Here is a 15,598-nt window from a genome sequence, read left to right as displayed (position 1 = left end):
GAACCGAGGCGTTTGAGTTCCAAGGTACCACGGTAGTGTTAAAAGCGTCCCTAACCTAATTCAGGAATTGTCCAGTAGCACCTTAGAGACTTAACTCAGTTTGTTCTGGGTATAAGCTTCTCTCCAGAGAAGCGAACACGGAGCAATGGATTCAAACTTCAAGAAAGCTTGGAGGCTTGACAGGCATATGTCAAGAATGCTTTGATGGTGTTTCCTGCTTGGCAGGGGGTTGGACTGGATGGCCCTTGTGGTCTCTTTCAACTCTAGGATTCTAGGATTCCTGTTTCATTGCACATACTAAAGCTATTTTGGGTCATCCCTTGCTTTTTCAGTCGTTCACAGTTGCCAGCAGGTTGGCCATACCCATTGAGTCCTACTACCCTTCAGAGAAAAACCCCGCCCCGCCCTCCCTCTATATATCAGGGTCTGGGAACTTCCGCTTCGGTGTGTCGGAAGAAGTCTGCCTGCACACGAAAGCTTATAGAACAGGGGTGTCAAACTCAAATTCATCGGGGGCCGCATCAGCAGTTTGGTCACCCTCAAGGGGCCGGTTGTATCTGTAGGACTATGTGTCCACTCTTTATTATCATAAATTATTGTCACTGCATTCAATTATTACTGTTTTTTGTAATAATGTAAGTAATAACTAGCTCTGAAAGCAGAAATATAGTCAGAATAATGGCAAGTAGATATTCAAATGTACAATTATTGTACAATTTATTGAAAAATGATTTTTGGTAACTGCACTGGGTGGTGGAGGCTCACTAGGGTTTCATGCAGGACCTTTGCAGAGCTACTAGTACCTGGAGATGCTGGGGTCCTTCTGCATGCAGGACAGATGTTCTGCCAGTGAGCCACCACCCTTCACCAAAGGGACTGGCTGAGGTTGACTCACTGGAACTGCTCTCCTGGTTCCAGGGTTTAAGGGCCAGAAGTATAAAGCAGCATCCTATGTTTCTGAGGAGAGGGAGGGAGGGAGGGAGGGAGGAAGGAAGGAAGGAAGGAAGGAAGAAAGAAAAGAGGGAGTGGGAGGGAGAGAGGAAGGAAGGAAAGAGGGGAGAGAAAGAAGAGTAGGAAATAAGGAAGGGAATAAAGAAGGAAAGAAAAAGAAAGAGGGAGAGAAGACGGAAAGGGAGAAAGAAGGAAGGAAGTAGAGGGAAAGAAAGAATAAGAATGAGGGAGAGGAAGAAAGATGGGAAGGACAGAAGGAAGAAAGGAAGGAAGTAAGGAAGAAAGAAAGAAAGAAAAGAGGGAGCAGGAGGGAGAGAGGAAGGAAAGAGGTGAGAGAAAGAAGAGTAGGAAAGAAGGAATAAAGAAGGAAAGAAAAAGAAAGAGGGAGAGAAGACAGAGATAAAGAAGGAAGGAAGGAGAGGGAAAGAAAGAAAGGGAAGGGGGGGGGTCGCTGCCTTGATTCAGCGCCAGAAAAGAGCGCGAAGGGACCCAGGGGCAAAAAGCAGTTCCCGTGCAGCGTGAGGCAGCGGGTGTCCGTTTTAGGAGAAGTGCGTAAAGCCTCAGAGTTGCACATTCGTGAGGCTAAGCCGCTGCTGAGCTCACGTTCATGAGGCTGAGCCGTGGCAGGAGGAGGAGGAGGTGAGGCAAGAGGAGGGGGAGGCGGCGGCTTGCCAGGTCGGTGTCGGTGCGCTGCTGGGTGCTTTATCTGTGCTTCAGCAGCAGCAGCAGCAGCAGCAGCCGTTTCCAGGCGCCGAGCCGTGGCAGGAGGAGGAGGATTCAAAGTGCTACAGAGCACTGCTGTGTCGCAGAGGCTCGGGACTCTCCGTGCGGCACTGCCGGGCGCTGACCCGGCAAGCTGCCTCCTCCTTCTCCTGCTGTGGCTCGGGGCGCTCCACGCAGCGCTGCTCTGGCCGCCTTTCTAACCCCCCCCCCGCCCCAGCTGTTTGTCGGCGCGGCGCTTCAACAGCAAGGTCCCGCTGCTGGGCCCCGCTGGCTGGGGCGCTCGGCGGGCCACATGACGAGGTCTGGTGGGCCGGATTTGGCCCCCGGGCCTTGTGTTTGACACCCATGTTATAGAATCATAGAATCATAGAATATAGAGTTGGAAGAGACCACAAGGGCCATCCAGTCCAACCCCCTGCCAAATCATTCCTGACAGATGGCTGTCAAGCCTCTGCTTAAAGACCTCCAAAGAAGGAGACTCCACCACACTCCTTGGCAGCAAATTCCACTGCCGAACAGCTCTTACTGTCAGGAAGTTCCTCCTAATGTTTAGGTGGAATCTTCTTCAAATATCTCCATTCAGTCCAGGACTCTCCATGGTTTTCAGCTGAGTGATGAGTTGCAATTCAGCCACTTCTCTTTTAAGTCTGGAAATCTTTTGCAATAAGACAGTTGCTTGCAGATCCTGTATTGCAGGGGTGGCCACCTCCCAAGAGACTCTGATCTACTCACAGAGTTAAAAACTGGGAGTGATCTACCCCCTTATGGGGGGTTCAGTCAAAGCTGTTGAGTTTTTTTAAGGAAGGGAAGCCCTGGTTTTTTGGGTTTAGGTCAAACTTGTTGAGCTTCTTTTAGGAGGGAGGGAGGCCCATTTTTGTTTAGGGCTTTAGCTCATAGTTCAGCTTTTTTTTAGGGAGGAGGAAAATTTTGGGTGAACTTTTTTTAGGGGTGCCAGTGATCTAGCAGTGATCTACCACAGACATCCAGTGATCTACTGGTAGATCACACTCTACCTGTTGGACGTGCCTGCTGTATTGAATGTCCCGGAAGATGGAAGCGTTCCCCTCCTGGCTTCTCTGCCTTGCGATTCCTGATGTCAGATTGATGTCCATTTATCCTCTGGTGTAGGGTTTAATAATAATAATAATAATAATAATAATAATAATAATAATAATAATAATAATTTATTATTTATACCCCGCCCATCTGGCTGGGTTTCCCCAGCCACTCTGGGCAGCTTACAACAGAAAAATGAAATAAAATAATCTTATTTTATTTCAGGTTTGGCCTGTTTGTCCGCTCTCTATATTGTCAGCTCTCTATATTGTTTGTCAGCTCTCTGTATTGGACAAACAGGCCAAACCCTACGCCAAAGGATAAATGGACATCAACCTGACGTCGGATATCGCAAGGCAGAGAAGCCAGGAGGAGAACGCTTCCATCTCCCGGGACATTCAATAAAGGATCTCTGAGCGGCTGTCTTGTTGCAAAAGAATTTCAGAAATAGACTTGCTGAAATACAACTTATTGCTAAACGAAAAACTATGGAGAGACCCTGGTCTGAATAGAGACATTGGTTTCTTGTCTCATGATGTATGCTAAAGCTATTTTGGGTCATCCCTTTGCTTTTTCCCACAGGAGTAATTGCAGTCCTTCACAGTCGCCAACAGGTTGACCATACCCATTGATTCCTACTACCCTTCAGAGAAAAACCCCGCCCCACCCTCCATCTATATATCAGGGTCTGGGGACTGCCGCTTTACTGTCTCTGAAGAAATGTGTATGCACACAAAAGCTTATACCAGGATTTTGGCCTACAACTCCCATGATCCCTAGCTATAAGGTCCAGTAGTCAGGGATGATGGAAATTGGTCCAAAACATCTGAACTATGAACAAACTTTGTTGGTCTCTTAAGATGCTACTGGACAAATTTTTTTTAATGTCTTTCGGCTGCATCAGACCAACACGGCTACCTGCCTGAATCTAGAACCTTGTTGTTGTTGTTTAGTCGTTTAGTCGTGTCCGACTCTTCGTGACCCCATGGACCAGAGCACGCCAGGCACTCCTGTCTTCCACTGCCTCCCGCAGTTTGGTCAAACTCAAGTTCGTAGCTTCGAGAACACTGTCCAACCATCTCGCCCTCTGTCGTCCCCTTCTCCTAGTGCCCTCCATCTTTCCCAACATCAGGGTCTTTTCCAGGGAGTCCCCTTCTCCTTGCGCCCTCCATCTTTCCCAACATCAGGGTCTTTTCCAGGGAGTCCCCTTCTCTTTTGTGCCCTCCATTTTTCCCAACATCAGGGTCTTTTCCAGGGAGTCTTCTCTTCTCATGAGGTGGCCAAAGTCTTGGAGCCTCAGCTTCACAATCTGTCCTTCCAGTGAGCACTCAGGGCTGGTTTCCTTCAGAATGGAGAGGTTTGATCTTCTTGCAGTCCATGGGACTCTCAAGAGTCTCCTCCAGCACCATAATTCAAAAGCATCAATTCTTCGGCAATCAGCCTTCTTTATGGTCCAGCTCTCACTTCCATACATCATTACTAGAACCTAATTCAGGGTTTTCTTTGCCTCCTTTAAGATCGTCTGTGATTGGACCGATTACGACGAGAGAATGAAGAAACTTGTCAGTATTGTGGCTGACCAGCTGGAGAAGAACCGTCTCCCTTCGGTGCACCCCCATCACAGCATGCTGTATCCGCTCTCTCACGGCTTCCGAAAGGCTATCGCTGAGAGACATGGGAACCTTTGCCTGGACAAGGTGGGTCTATACCGTGAAGAGGTCCGTTCCGTCAGAGGTTGAAAGCTTTCATGTTTGCTTTGGATATATAATCGTATCTAATAACTAGCTGGCCTGGCCACGCGTTGCTGTGGCCTTGTGTTGAACGGACCTTTTCCTGTTAAATGGACCTTCAGAGTCCCCCTTCGTTTTGCACGCAATCATTCCTCCCAATACGCGTGTTCTGTTACACTTTGCCCTGTCCCAACCCTGGCTCGCCTACCCACGTGTTTTGTGAAATCTCCCCACCCCGCCAGACACATTTATGCTACCTTAAGGCACGGCTGTGGATGTAGCCTATCTTGATTTCAGCAAGGCCTTTGACAAGGTGCCCCATGATATTCTTGTAAAGAAGCTGGTAAAATGCGGGCTAGACAATGCTACCATTCAGTGGATTTGTAACTGGCTGACTGACCGAACCCAAAGGGTGCTCATCAATGGCTCCTCCTCATCCTGGAGAGTAGTGACTAGTGGGAAGAACCACAGGGTTCTGTCTTGGGCCCAGTCTTATTCAACATCTTGATCAATGACTTGGATGATGGGCTTGAGGGCATCCTGAGCAAGTTTGCAGATGACACCAAATTGGGAGGGGTGGCTGATACCCCAGAGGACAGAATCACACTTCAAAATGACCTTAATAGATTAGACAACTGGGCCAAAGCAAACAAGATGAATTTTAACAAGGAGAAATGTAAAGTACTACACTTGGGCAAAAAAATTGAAAGGCACAAATACAGGATGGGTGACACATGACTTGAGAGCAGTACATGTGAAAAGGATCTCTGAGTCCTGGTAGACCACAAACTTGACATGAGTCAACAGTGTGATGCAGCAGCTCAAAAAGCCAATGCAGTTCTGGGCTGCATCAATAGGAGTATAGCGTCTCGATCAAGGGAAGTAATAGTACCACTGTATTCTGCTCTGGTCAGACCTCACCTGGAGTACTGTGTCCAGTTCTGGGCACTACAGTTCAAGAAGGATACGGACAAGCTGGAACGTGTCCAGAGGAGGGCAACCATAATGGTCAAAGGCCTGGAAACGATGCTTTATGAGGAACGGCTTAGGGAACTGGGTATGTTTAGCCTGGAGAAGAGAAGGTTAAGGGGTGATATGATAGCCATGTTCAAATATATAAAAGCCATGATAGCCATGTTCAAATATATATGGAGGAGGGAGAAAGATTGTTTTCTGCTGCTCCAGAGAAGCGGACACGGAGCAATGGATTCAAGCTACAAGAAAGAAGCTTCCACCTCAACATTAGGAAGAACTTCCTGACAGTAAGAGCTGTTAGACAGTGGAATTTGCTGCCAAGGAGTGTGGTGGAGTCTCCTTCTTTGGAGGTCTTTAAGCAGAGGCTTGACAGGCATATGTCAAGAATGCTTTGATGGTGTTTCCTGCTTGGCAGGGGGTTGGACTGGATGGCCCTTGTGGTCTCTTCCAATTCTATGATTCTAAGCCTTCTTTATATTGGCATCAATGACTGTTAAGGGAACAAACTCAAGGGTGAGTCACTCCTCGACAGCCCAGCTCCCCGGGGCGCTAGTCCCCCGCGGGTCCATGCGGTCGGTAAAAGGAGGAATTCCCAGCCCGGTATTTTGGAGTAAAACAGCAGTCAGTAGACCAGGATCCTTACTGTTGGGCCACAGGTCTCCCAGGAGTAAGAACCCTGAGCATGGGGCGACGTCAACTTTTAAAAACTTCCCTCTTCCCCCCCTGAATACCCTCTGAGCAGCATCGTTGATACATTATCATTACGTCACTAGCATGGCACAAATGGGGAGGGGTATACGAGGGTTACACATTCAATATGAAGCCCCTTTATCAGATCCCTTCCCCAAGGCCCCTTAAGTTTTCATCACCGAAAGAACAATAAAACTAATCATCATCATCATCATCATAGAATCATAGAGTTGGAAGAGACCACAAGGGCCATCCAGTCCAACCCCCTGCCAAGCAGGAAACACCATCAAAGCATTCGTGACATATGCCTGTCAAGCCTCTGCTTAAAGACCTCCAAAGAAGGAGACTCCACCACAATAAATAATAATTTATTATTTATACCCCGCCCATCTGGCTGGGCTTCCCCTGCCACTCTGGGCGGTTTCCAACAAACATTAAAATACATCAAATATCACAGATTAAAAACTTCCCTAAACAAGGCTGCCTTTAGGTATTTTCTAAATGTCAGGTAGTTGTTTATCTCTCTGACCACTGATGGGAGGGTGTTCCACAGGGCGGGAGCCACTACCAAGAAGGCCCTCTGCCTGGTTCCCTGTAGCGTTGCTTCTCGCAGCGAGGGAACCGCCAGAAGGCCCTCGGCGCTGGACCTCAGGGTCCGGGCAGAACGATGGGGGTGGAGACACTCCTTCAGGTATACTGGACTGAGGCCATTTAGGGCTTTCAAGGTCAGCACCAACACTTTGAATTGTGCTCGGAAACGTACTGGGAGCCAATGTAGGTCTTTCAAGACCGGTGTTATGTGGTCTCGGCGGCCGCTCCCAGTCACCAGTCTAGCTGCCGCATTCTGGATTAGTTGTAGTTTCCGGGTCACCTTCAAAGGTAGCCCCACATAGAGCGCATTGCAGTAGTCCAAACGGGAGATAACTAGAGCATGCACCACTCTGGCGAGACAGTCTACAGGCAGGTAGGGTTTCAGCCTGCGTACCAGATGGAGCTGATAGACAGCTGCCCTGGGCACAGAATTGACCTGCACCTCCATGGACAGCTGTGAGTCCAGAATGACTCCCAGGCTGCGCACCTGGTCCTTCAGGGGCACAGTTACCCCATTCAGGACCAGGGAGTCCCCCACACCTGCCCGCCTCCTGTCTCCCACAAACAGTACTTCTGTCTTGTCAGGATTCAATCTCAATCTGTTAGCCGCCATCCATCCTCCAACCGTCTCCAGACACTCACACAGGACCTTCACCGCCTTCACTGGTTCTGATTGGAAAGAGAGGTAGAGCAGTGTATCATCCGCATACTGATGAACACCCAGCCCAAACGCCCTGATGATCTCTCCCAGCGGCTGCATGTAGATGTTAAAAAGCATGGGGGAGAGGACAGAACCCTGAGGCACCCCACAAGTGAGAGCCCAGGGGTCCGAACACTCATCCCCCCCACCACTTTCTGAACACTGCCCAGGAGGAAGGAGCGGAACCACTGTATGACAGTGCCCCCAGCTCCCAGCCCCTCTAGACGGTCCAGAAGGATGTTATGGTCGATGGTGTAAAAAGCCGCTGAGAGATCCAGCAGAACTAGGAAACAGCTCTCCCTTTTGTTCCTAGCTCTCCGGAGATCATCAACCAGTGCGACCAAGGCAGTTTCAGTCCCATGATGAGGACTGGAAGGGATCCAAATGGTCCGCTTCTTCCAGGCGTGCCTGGAGTTGACACATCCTTTCCCTCCAGACTTGTCTGGATGTGGGCTTTCAGAACACCTGCCTTGCTAAACTGCCTCAGCGGATGTCTATGGGGGGGCGTATGTGCTCTCAGGCTTGGGGAATTCCGGCAGGATACCCTGTTCCTGCTAACTACGTGACTTCCTGCTTCTTGGCTCCTGGATGGAGGCAGATCCCAAATCCGCCTTCCTTTCAGGGTTCAAATGGCCTTGAAATGTGGAGAGTCAATGAAAGCATAGATTTTCTGCAAATTCATAACGCTAGGTGTCTTTTCTGAGCTGTCGAGTCAAAAGGATGTATAAAGGATGTTACAAACATAATCATAGAATCATAGAATCCTAGAGTTGGAAGAGCCCACGAGGGCCATCCAGTCCAACCCCCTGCCAAGCAGGAAACACCATCAAATCATTCTTGACATATGGCTTCAAAGATGTGGCCTCATCTCCGCCCCCCCCCCATGTCATTTCCGTAACTTGGCTTCCTTGAAACCCCTTTCCAGATCAACGTGCTTCACAAGCCGTCCTACGAACATCCCAAGGACCTGAAAGGCAGCGAGGGCCGGCTCCGCGTTGGCTACGTGAGCTCTGACTTTGGGAACCACCCCACCTCGCATCTCATGCAGTCCATCCCAGGCATGCACAGTTCGGACAAGTTCGAGGTGAGGTGCACAAGAGGGCAGCAGAGCGCCAAGACTCTGAATCTCGGGGTCACGGGTCCGAGCCCCACGTTGGGCCACACAAACGAATACGGCTTAGGGCCCTCGTCCCTATGGGACTGCCTCTCCTGGTACGCCCCACAGAGGATCTTACGGTCTGCAAATAATAACACCTTAGGGGCGCCAGGCCTCACGGAGATTAGGCTGGCCTCGACCAAGACCGAAAAGGCGTGGTGGAACGCGCTGCTACAAGAGATCAGGGCCCTGTGGGATTTGACTTCTTTCTGCAGGGCCTGTAAGACGGAGTTGCTCCGCCGGGCCTTTGGTCATGGCTCAGCCTGATTCCCCTTCTCCGTTTGTATAAAAACTAGTGTGAAGGAGGCCTCCCTGCATTCTCCCAGGCTTAACCTTCCAAGTCCCGGACTGCAGAATCTGGGACCGGCAGCCGTGCGACGCCGGAAGTTTCGTCGACGTAACCTCCGGTGTCGCTTTGCCCTTCTATGGGCACCAAAAATGGCCGCTGCCGGCTTCGAAAGCCGCTTGTATGCCTGTCAGGAAGTGCGCCGGCGCAACTTTCGGCGTCACTCCGCCCATCTATGGCCACCAAAAATGGCCGCCGCCGACACCGTCAGTCGCGTCTATGCACTTCTGGACATGCGTAGATGCAACTTTTGAAGCCGGTGGCGGTCATTTTTGGTGCCCGTGGAAGGGCAAATCAGAAAGGAAAAAAAATGGCCGCCGGCAGGAGAAAATAACGGAGAAAAACGGTAGGCGAAGTGATATGGGGGGCCGCCGGGAAAAGGTAAGTAAAAACGGGGGTTTCCCGGAGAAAACGGGGTACTTGGCAGCTATGTCCCAGGCCCATATGAGAGCAGCGCAAACAGTTGGGTCCGATTAGCGTTGACTGTTCCCAACCCTAATTCTGCGGAAAGCCATTTAATTGGATTTGAATTTGATCCCGACTTGTTTTTAGGAGGTAATTTCATTATTGCTTGATTTTACACCAGTGTTATATAGTTGATGTTATCTGCCCTTAGTCCGGTTTCGGTCGGGGAGGGTGGGGTGCAAATAAAAGTGTTGTTGTTGTCGTCGTTGTTGTCATATTGATTAGACCAGGCACCCCCAACCTTCAGCCCTCCAGATGTTTTGGACTACAATTCCAGGGTGGATTTGATTAAATCACGATTTAAATCACGATTTAAATCACTTGTCAGTAAGGCTTGATTTAAATCATAGTTTTCTACATAAAGACTAATTCTTGCTGGTATAACTTTAATATGCAAGTAGATGAAGATTTTTAGAATAACAACTTTTCATATTAGTTTTTTTACCTCCAGTTTAATAGGTTAATCATTCATATTTGGACAACTTTTCTGTTGTACTTAGGAAGGAGAAAAATAATCATGATCTTAATAATAACAATTTAAATAGATTTATTCAACTGAAACAGTAACATTACAGCATATGTTATTTGCTTAAACAAACATCCATGTTTGTTAACTAATTTGGCTAAACAAAAACTATATATATATATATGTATATGTATATGTATATATGTATATATATGTATATATAAACTTAGACTGTCAGCCCAGGCTACACATGAAAAACTTAAATACTGTCCACTCCAAACAATCAGAAAAATATTGTTTCTATTCTATTCACTGAACTTCTGGAATCTTAGCACTGAAGGGGTTGTTTCTGTATTCATAGGTTTGTAGAACAATAGGATTAAGGACTTTTTCTCAACTCTATAAAAAAATTCCTACAGTAGCACCTTAAAGACCAACTAAATTTTTATTTTTTAATTTTTATTTTTGGTCTTTAAGGTGCTACTGAAGGAATTTTTTTATTTTGTTTCGACTCAGACCAACACGGCTACCTACCTGTTTCTCAACTCTGTTCATGTTATAACATTTTCACTGTGAAGAATAAACCAGGAAAAACCAAAAAAGTCCGTTTTTTTCAGCTAGGAACAGCTGGAAAAACGGGGATTTCCCGGGGAATACGGGAGACTTGGCACCTATGCAATTCCCATCATCCCTGACCACTGGTCCTGTGAGCTAGGGATCATGGGAGTTGTAGGCCAAAACAGCTGGAGGGCCGCAGGTTGGGGATGCCTGGATTAGACTGTTTGCTTGACAAAAAGCCAAAGTCAGGAGCTGTTGTGGGGATAAGCCACAAGAGGGAAGGTCTTGGGCAAAAGATTCCCTCATTGCAGGACTAGATGAGCCTCATGGCCCTTTCAAACTCCCCAGTTCTATGATTCTATAGTAGCGATTACTTCGTCATAGAGGAAAGCTGTGATGGTTCATGCGCTTCGTAAATTCTGGCCTTTTCCTGCGACATTTGGGAAAGTTGTAAGCAATTCCTCCTCTTTCCTAGGTCTTCTGCTACGCCCTCAGCCCCGACGACGGCACAAACTTCCGGGTCAAGGTGATGGCTGAAGCAAATCACTTTATCGACTTATCTCAGGTGAGAGCTCCCCCCCCCCCCAATATATTCTAAATATGCTCTTGGCCGGGCAACCTTTTCCGGAAGATATTTGTCTTTTTGAGGAGTTTAGCGATCTGATTTAATAATAAGAATAATTTTTTTATTTATACCCCGCCCTCCCCAGCCGATACAGCAAGTATATAATATGTTAAAAACACAAAATCAAACAATTGATTTAAAATACAATTCATAGAATCATAGAATCCTAGAGTTGGAAGAGACCACAAGGGCCATCCAGTCCAACCCCCTGCCAAGCAGGAAACACCATCAAAGCATTCTTGACATATGGCTGTCAAGCCTCTGCTTAAAGACCTCCAAAGACGGAGACTCCACCACACTCATTGGCAGCAAATTCCATTGCCGAACAGCTCTTACTGTCAGGAAGTTCTTCCTCATGTTTAGGTGGAAGCTTCTTTCTTGTAGTTTGAATCCATTGCTCCATGTTCGCTTCTCTGGAGCAGCAGAAAACAACCTTTCACCCTCCTCTATATGACATCCTTACTACATTTCAGATGATTCCTGGATTCCTGGATGCTCTCAAGTCATGCGTGCAGAGTAGTGCTTCAGATCCCCTGCCCACTTTTTGTCACAAAGAATCATAGAATCATAGAGTTGGAAGAGACCACAAGGGCCATCCAGTCCAACCCCCTGCCAAGCAGGAAACACCATCAAAGCATTCTTGACATATGCCTGTCAAGCCTCTGCTTAAAGACCTCCAAAGAAGGAGACTCCACCACACTCCTTGGCAGCAAATTCCACTGTCGAACAGCTCTTACTGTCAGGAAGTTCTTCCTAATGTTGAGGTGGAATCTTCTTTCTTGTAGTTTGAATCCATTGCTCCGTGTCCGCTTCTCTGGAGCAGCAGAAAACAACCTTTCACCCTCCTCTATATGACATCCTTTTATATATTTGAACATGGCTATCATATCACCCCTTAACCTTCTCTTCTCCGGGCTAAACATACCCAGCTCCCTAAGCCGTCCCTCATAAGGCCTTGTTTCCAGGCCTTTGACCATTTTGGTTGACCTCCTCTGGACACGTTCCAGCTTGTCAGTATCCTTCTTGAACTGTGGTGCCCAGAACTGGACACAGTACTCCAGGTGAGGTCTGACCAGAGCAGAATACAGTGGTACTATTACTTCCCTTGATCTAGACGCTCTAGTCCTATTGATGCAGACCAGAATTGCATTGGCTTTTTGAGCTGCTGCATCACACTGTTGACTCATGTCAAGTTTGTGGTCTACCAAGACTCCTAGATCCTTTTCACATATACTGCTCTCAAGCCAGGTGTCTCCCATCCTGTATTTGTGCCTTTCATTTTTTTTTTTTTGCCCAAGTGTAGTACTTTACATTTCTCCTTGTTAAAATTCATCTTGTTTGCTTTGGCCCAGTTGTCTAATCTATTAAGGTCATTTTGAAGTGTGATCCTGTCCTCTGGGGTATTAGCCACCCCTCCCAATTTGGTGTCATCTGCAAACTTGCTCAGGATGCCCTCAAGCCCATCATCCAAGTCATTGATAAAGATGTTGAATAAGACTGCGCCCAAGGCAGAACCCTGTGGCATCCCACTAGTCACTACTCTCCAGGATGAGGAGGAGCCATTGATGAGCACCCTTTGGGTTCGGTCAGTCAGCCAGTTACAAATCCACTGAATGGTAGCATTGTCTAGCCCGCATTTTACCAGCTTCTTTACAAGAATATCATGGGGCTCCTTGTCAAAGGCCTTGCTGAAATCAAGATAGGCTACATCCACAGCATTCCCTTCATCTACCAGGCTTGTAATTCTGTCAAAAAATGAGATCAGATTAGTCTGACATGATTTATTTTTCAGAAACCCATGCTGACTTTCAGTGATCACAAGAAGGGAGGAAGAAGCTGTGGGTTAAACCACAGAGCACGTCTCCTGAGCTATGGCAATCTAACCAAAATGTCGCATTTTCCTGCAGTGCGGGATTTTGCCAAAGCAGCAGCAGCAAGGGCACTGTAAGAGGGAATGAAGCTCAGAAGGGCTATTTGAGGTGCTCGGACATCGTCGCCGGGTTGTCGAGTCAACCTGAAGGATGCCTCAGCAGATGTAATCCTGCTGCTGCTGCTACTACTACTACTACTACTACTAATAATAATAATTTATTACTTACAGCCCACCCATCTGGCTGGGTTTCCCCAGCCACTCTGGGCGGCTTAAAGACATGAAAACATCAGCCATTCAAGACGTCCCTAAACGTGCTTCTCATGTTTGTGTTTTAGGTCCCGTGCAACGGGAAGGCGGCCGACCGCATTCACCAAGACGGCATACATATCCTGATCAACATGAACGGCTACACCAAAGGAGCCCGCAACGAGCTGTTTGCTCTCCGGCCAGCCCCAATCCAGGTAAAGGAAGTCAAAGTGAGAAATGTTCATCGTACAGTGGTCCCTTGGTTCTCAAACTTCATCTGTCTGTTCCGGAAGTCCGTTCCGAAACCAAATATATAATAATAATAATGGCATTTCCGTGCACCGCTCTGGTTTATTTATCACACTTAACGCACTCAGATTTCTGTTGTAGACCGCCTTTTCTGTGATGTAGGTATGATGTATGGGGTATGGGGTGGTCTTGGACATAGACTTGGATATAGACTTAAAAAGTCTATTTGTCCTGGGTCCTCTTCCTGCCTCCTGCGTGGCGGGAGGGAGCACCCTGTTGCAACAGCTTTAATAAACACCAGGCTTACTAGCAGCTCTGCTTCTCAATATTCTCTGTTTGGTCTCTGTTATTTTCTCCTACCGAGAGAGAACCTACAGAAGGACTCCATATGGGCTCTTGGGGTGCCCCATAATGGAAAAGGAACAGTTTTCTTTATTCATAGCTGTCAGAGATGCCGATGCGGCTACTCTAGAGTAACGACTCCTCACAGCATTGTCCTTTTAGGATTTTATTAAGTGCTGATTATTTACAGTGCTCGGAGCGATCTATATACATGTTGTCAGTCAGGTGTCAGTACCTCCGAATGGAGGTTGGCGCGTTTTCTTCCAGCAAAGAAGTTTGGGAAGACCTAATCTCATGACCTGGAAGCTATACGCCGGCTCCCTCGGCCAATAATGCGAGATGAGCGCGCAACCCCAGAGTCGGTCACGACTGGACCTAATGGTCAGGGGTCCCTTTACCTTTTTAATCTCCTCCCACGACGTTTCTTGCGTAATTCCGGGGTCGGCGGGGTCGGCCTTCCCCCCTTGCTCCCCCCTTCCTGTCCCACCTTGTGCCTGGGCTCCGCTACCTTGCCGGAGCCTCGGTCACCACTTCCTGAATCTCCGCTTGAGGCGGAACTCTCCCTGCTTTCCCCAGCGCTTGGCGATGAGCTGGTACTTAAGATGAGAGGGACCTCCCGGTATGCCCTGTCCCTCACATCCACCCCCCTCCCAGGCCCCCCTTCCCCCCTCCCTAGGGGCTCCGAGGGTGCCAGGGACGACTGGAAACCTAAAAAATCCGTGTTGTCAGAGCCAGTGGGTGTGAAGATCTCCCCCCAATCCGGCGAGCGTTCTCCTTCCCCCTGAGAAGACGGAAAGCCCAAAAAGTCTGTGGCGTCAGAGCTGGTGGGGATAAAAATCTGCTTCCAGTCTTCCCCTGACTCTGACGTTCCGGACTCCGGGTGAACCCACACCTCTTCCTCAGGTTCCTCAAACTCCGCTTCCCACCTCCATGGAGAGCTGCTCCCTGAGACCCCTTCCTCAGACCCCTCCCCCTCTCCTTCCCTGTCCATGTGCCAGGGCTTAGGCCTGTGGGGGAAAAGGGCGTGGAATTCTTCCACTAAGAATTCCTCCTGTATTTCTGTGGCCGGTACCCACTCGTTGTGGGATGGCGGAGTGTCTTCCCATGCCATGAGATACTCCAGCCCTCTCACACCTCTCCTGGAATCCAGAATCTCAGTGGCCACATTGAGTTGCTGGGTGCCTCCCCGTTCCTCCCCTCCCTCTGTGGGCTGGTTGCTGTCGGTGAACCTGGTGCTTTCCTTATAGGGCGACAGCAACAACCTGTGGAACACTGGGTGTACCCTCATGGATTCTGGCAACTCCAGTCTGAAAGCCACCGGATTGACCTGCTGCGTGACCTTAAAGGGTCCCAGCCGTCTGGGTGCTAACTTCTTACACCTCCCCCTGGTTGGAAGCCCCGATGAGGACAGCCACACCCTATCGCCCACCCTGATGACCTCCCCTGGTCTCCGATGGCGATCCGCCCCCTCCTTAGCCCTGTCCAAGTGTTCTCTAAGTTGCTGGTGCACCGTCTCCAGATCGTCCGCCCAATCCTCAGCTGCGGGACCCTCCTCCTCCTCCTCCCATTCCCTCCCCGGGAACGATCTGAGATCCCGCCCATAGTTGGCCTTGAAAGGTGACACCCCTGTGGAGACGTGCACTGCATTGTTGTAGGCGAACTCCGCCAGTGGCAGGCGATCTACCCAGTCCGTTTGTCGCTGGCTGACATAACATCTCAGGTACTGCTGAAGAATGGCGTTGGCCCGCTCCGCCTGTCCGTTGGTCTGCGGGTGCCTTGCCGTGGATAGGCTGACCTCCACCTGCAGGAGGTTCATGAGCCTGCGCCAGAACCTGGAAACAAATTGGCGCCCCCTA

At 48.9% G+C, this 15,598-nt stretch overlaps 1 protein-coding gene across 3 annotated transcripts in view; it reads left to right on the top strand.

Moving 5' to 3' along the window:
- LOC118079033 (UDP-N-acetylglucosamine--peptide N-acetylglucosaminyltransferase 110 kDa subunit-like) overlaps positions 1–15,598 on the top strand; it is a 72,974-nt gene that overhangs the window by 31,646 nt on the left and 25,730 nt on the right. For all 3 annotated transcript variants that reach the window (XM_060270051.1, XM_060270050.1, XM_060270052.1), the window contains exons 12-15: positions 4,248–4,427; positions 8,342–8,500; positions 10,883–10,972; positions 13,241–13,366. In XM_060270051.1, coding sequence (XP_060126034.1) covers positions 4,248–4,427; positions 8,342–8,500; positions 10,883–10,972; positions 13,241–13,366 — 555 coding nt within the window. The remainder of the gene's footprint in view (positions 1–4,247; positions 4,428–8,341; positions 8,501–10,882; positions 10,973–13,240; positions 13,367–15,598) is intronic.

This window comes from Zootoca vivipara, chromosome W (genome assembly GCF_963506605.1).
Source record: "Zootoca vivipara chromosome W, rZooViv1.1, whole genome shotgun sequence".
In the NCBI taxonomy this organism is placed as follows: domain Eukaryota; kingdom Metazoa; phylum Chordata; class Lepidosauria; order Squamata; family Lacertidae; genus Zootoca; species Zootoca vivipara.
The sequence above is the reverse complement of the archived record's forward strand: the minus strand, read 5'-3'. Positions and strand labels throughout refer to the sequence as shown.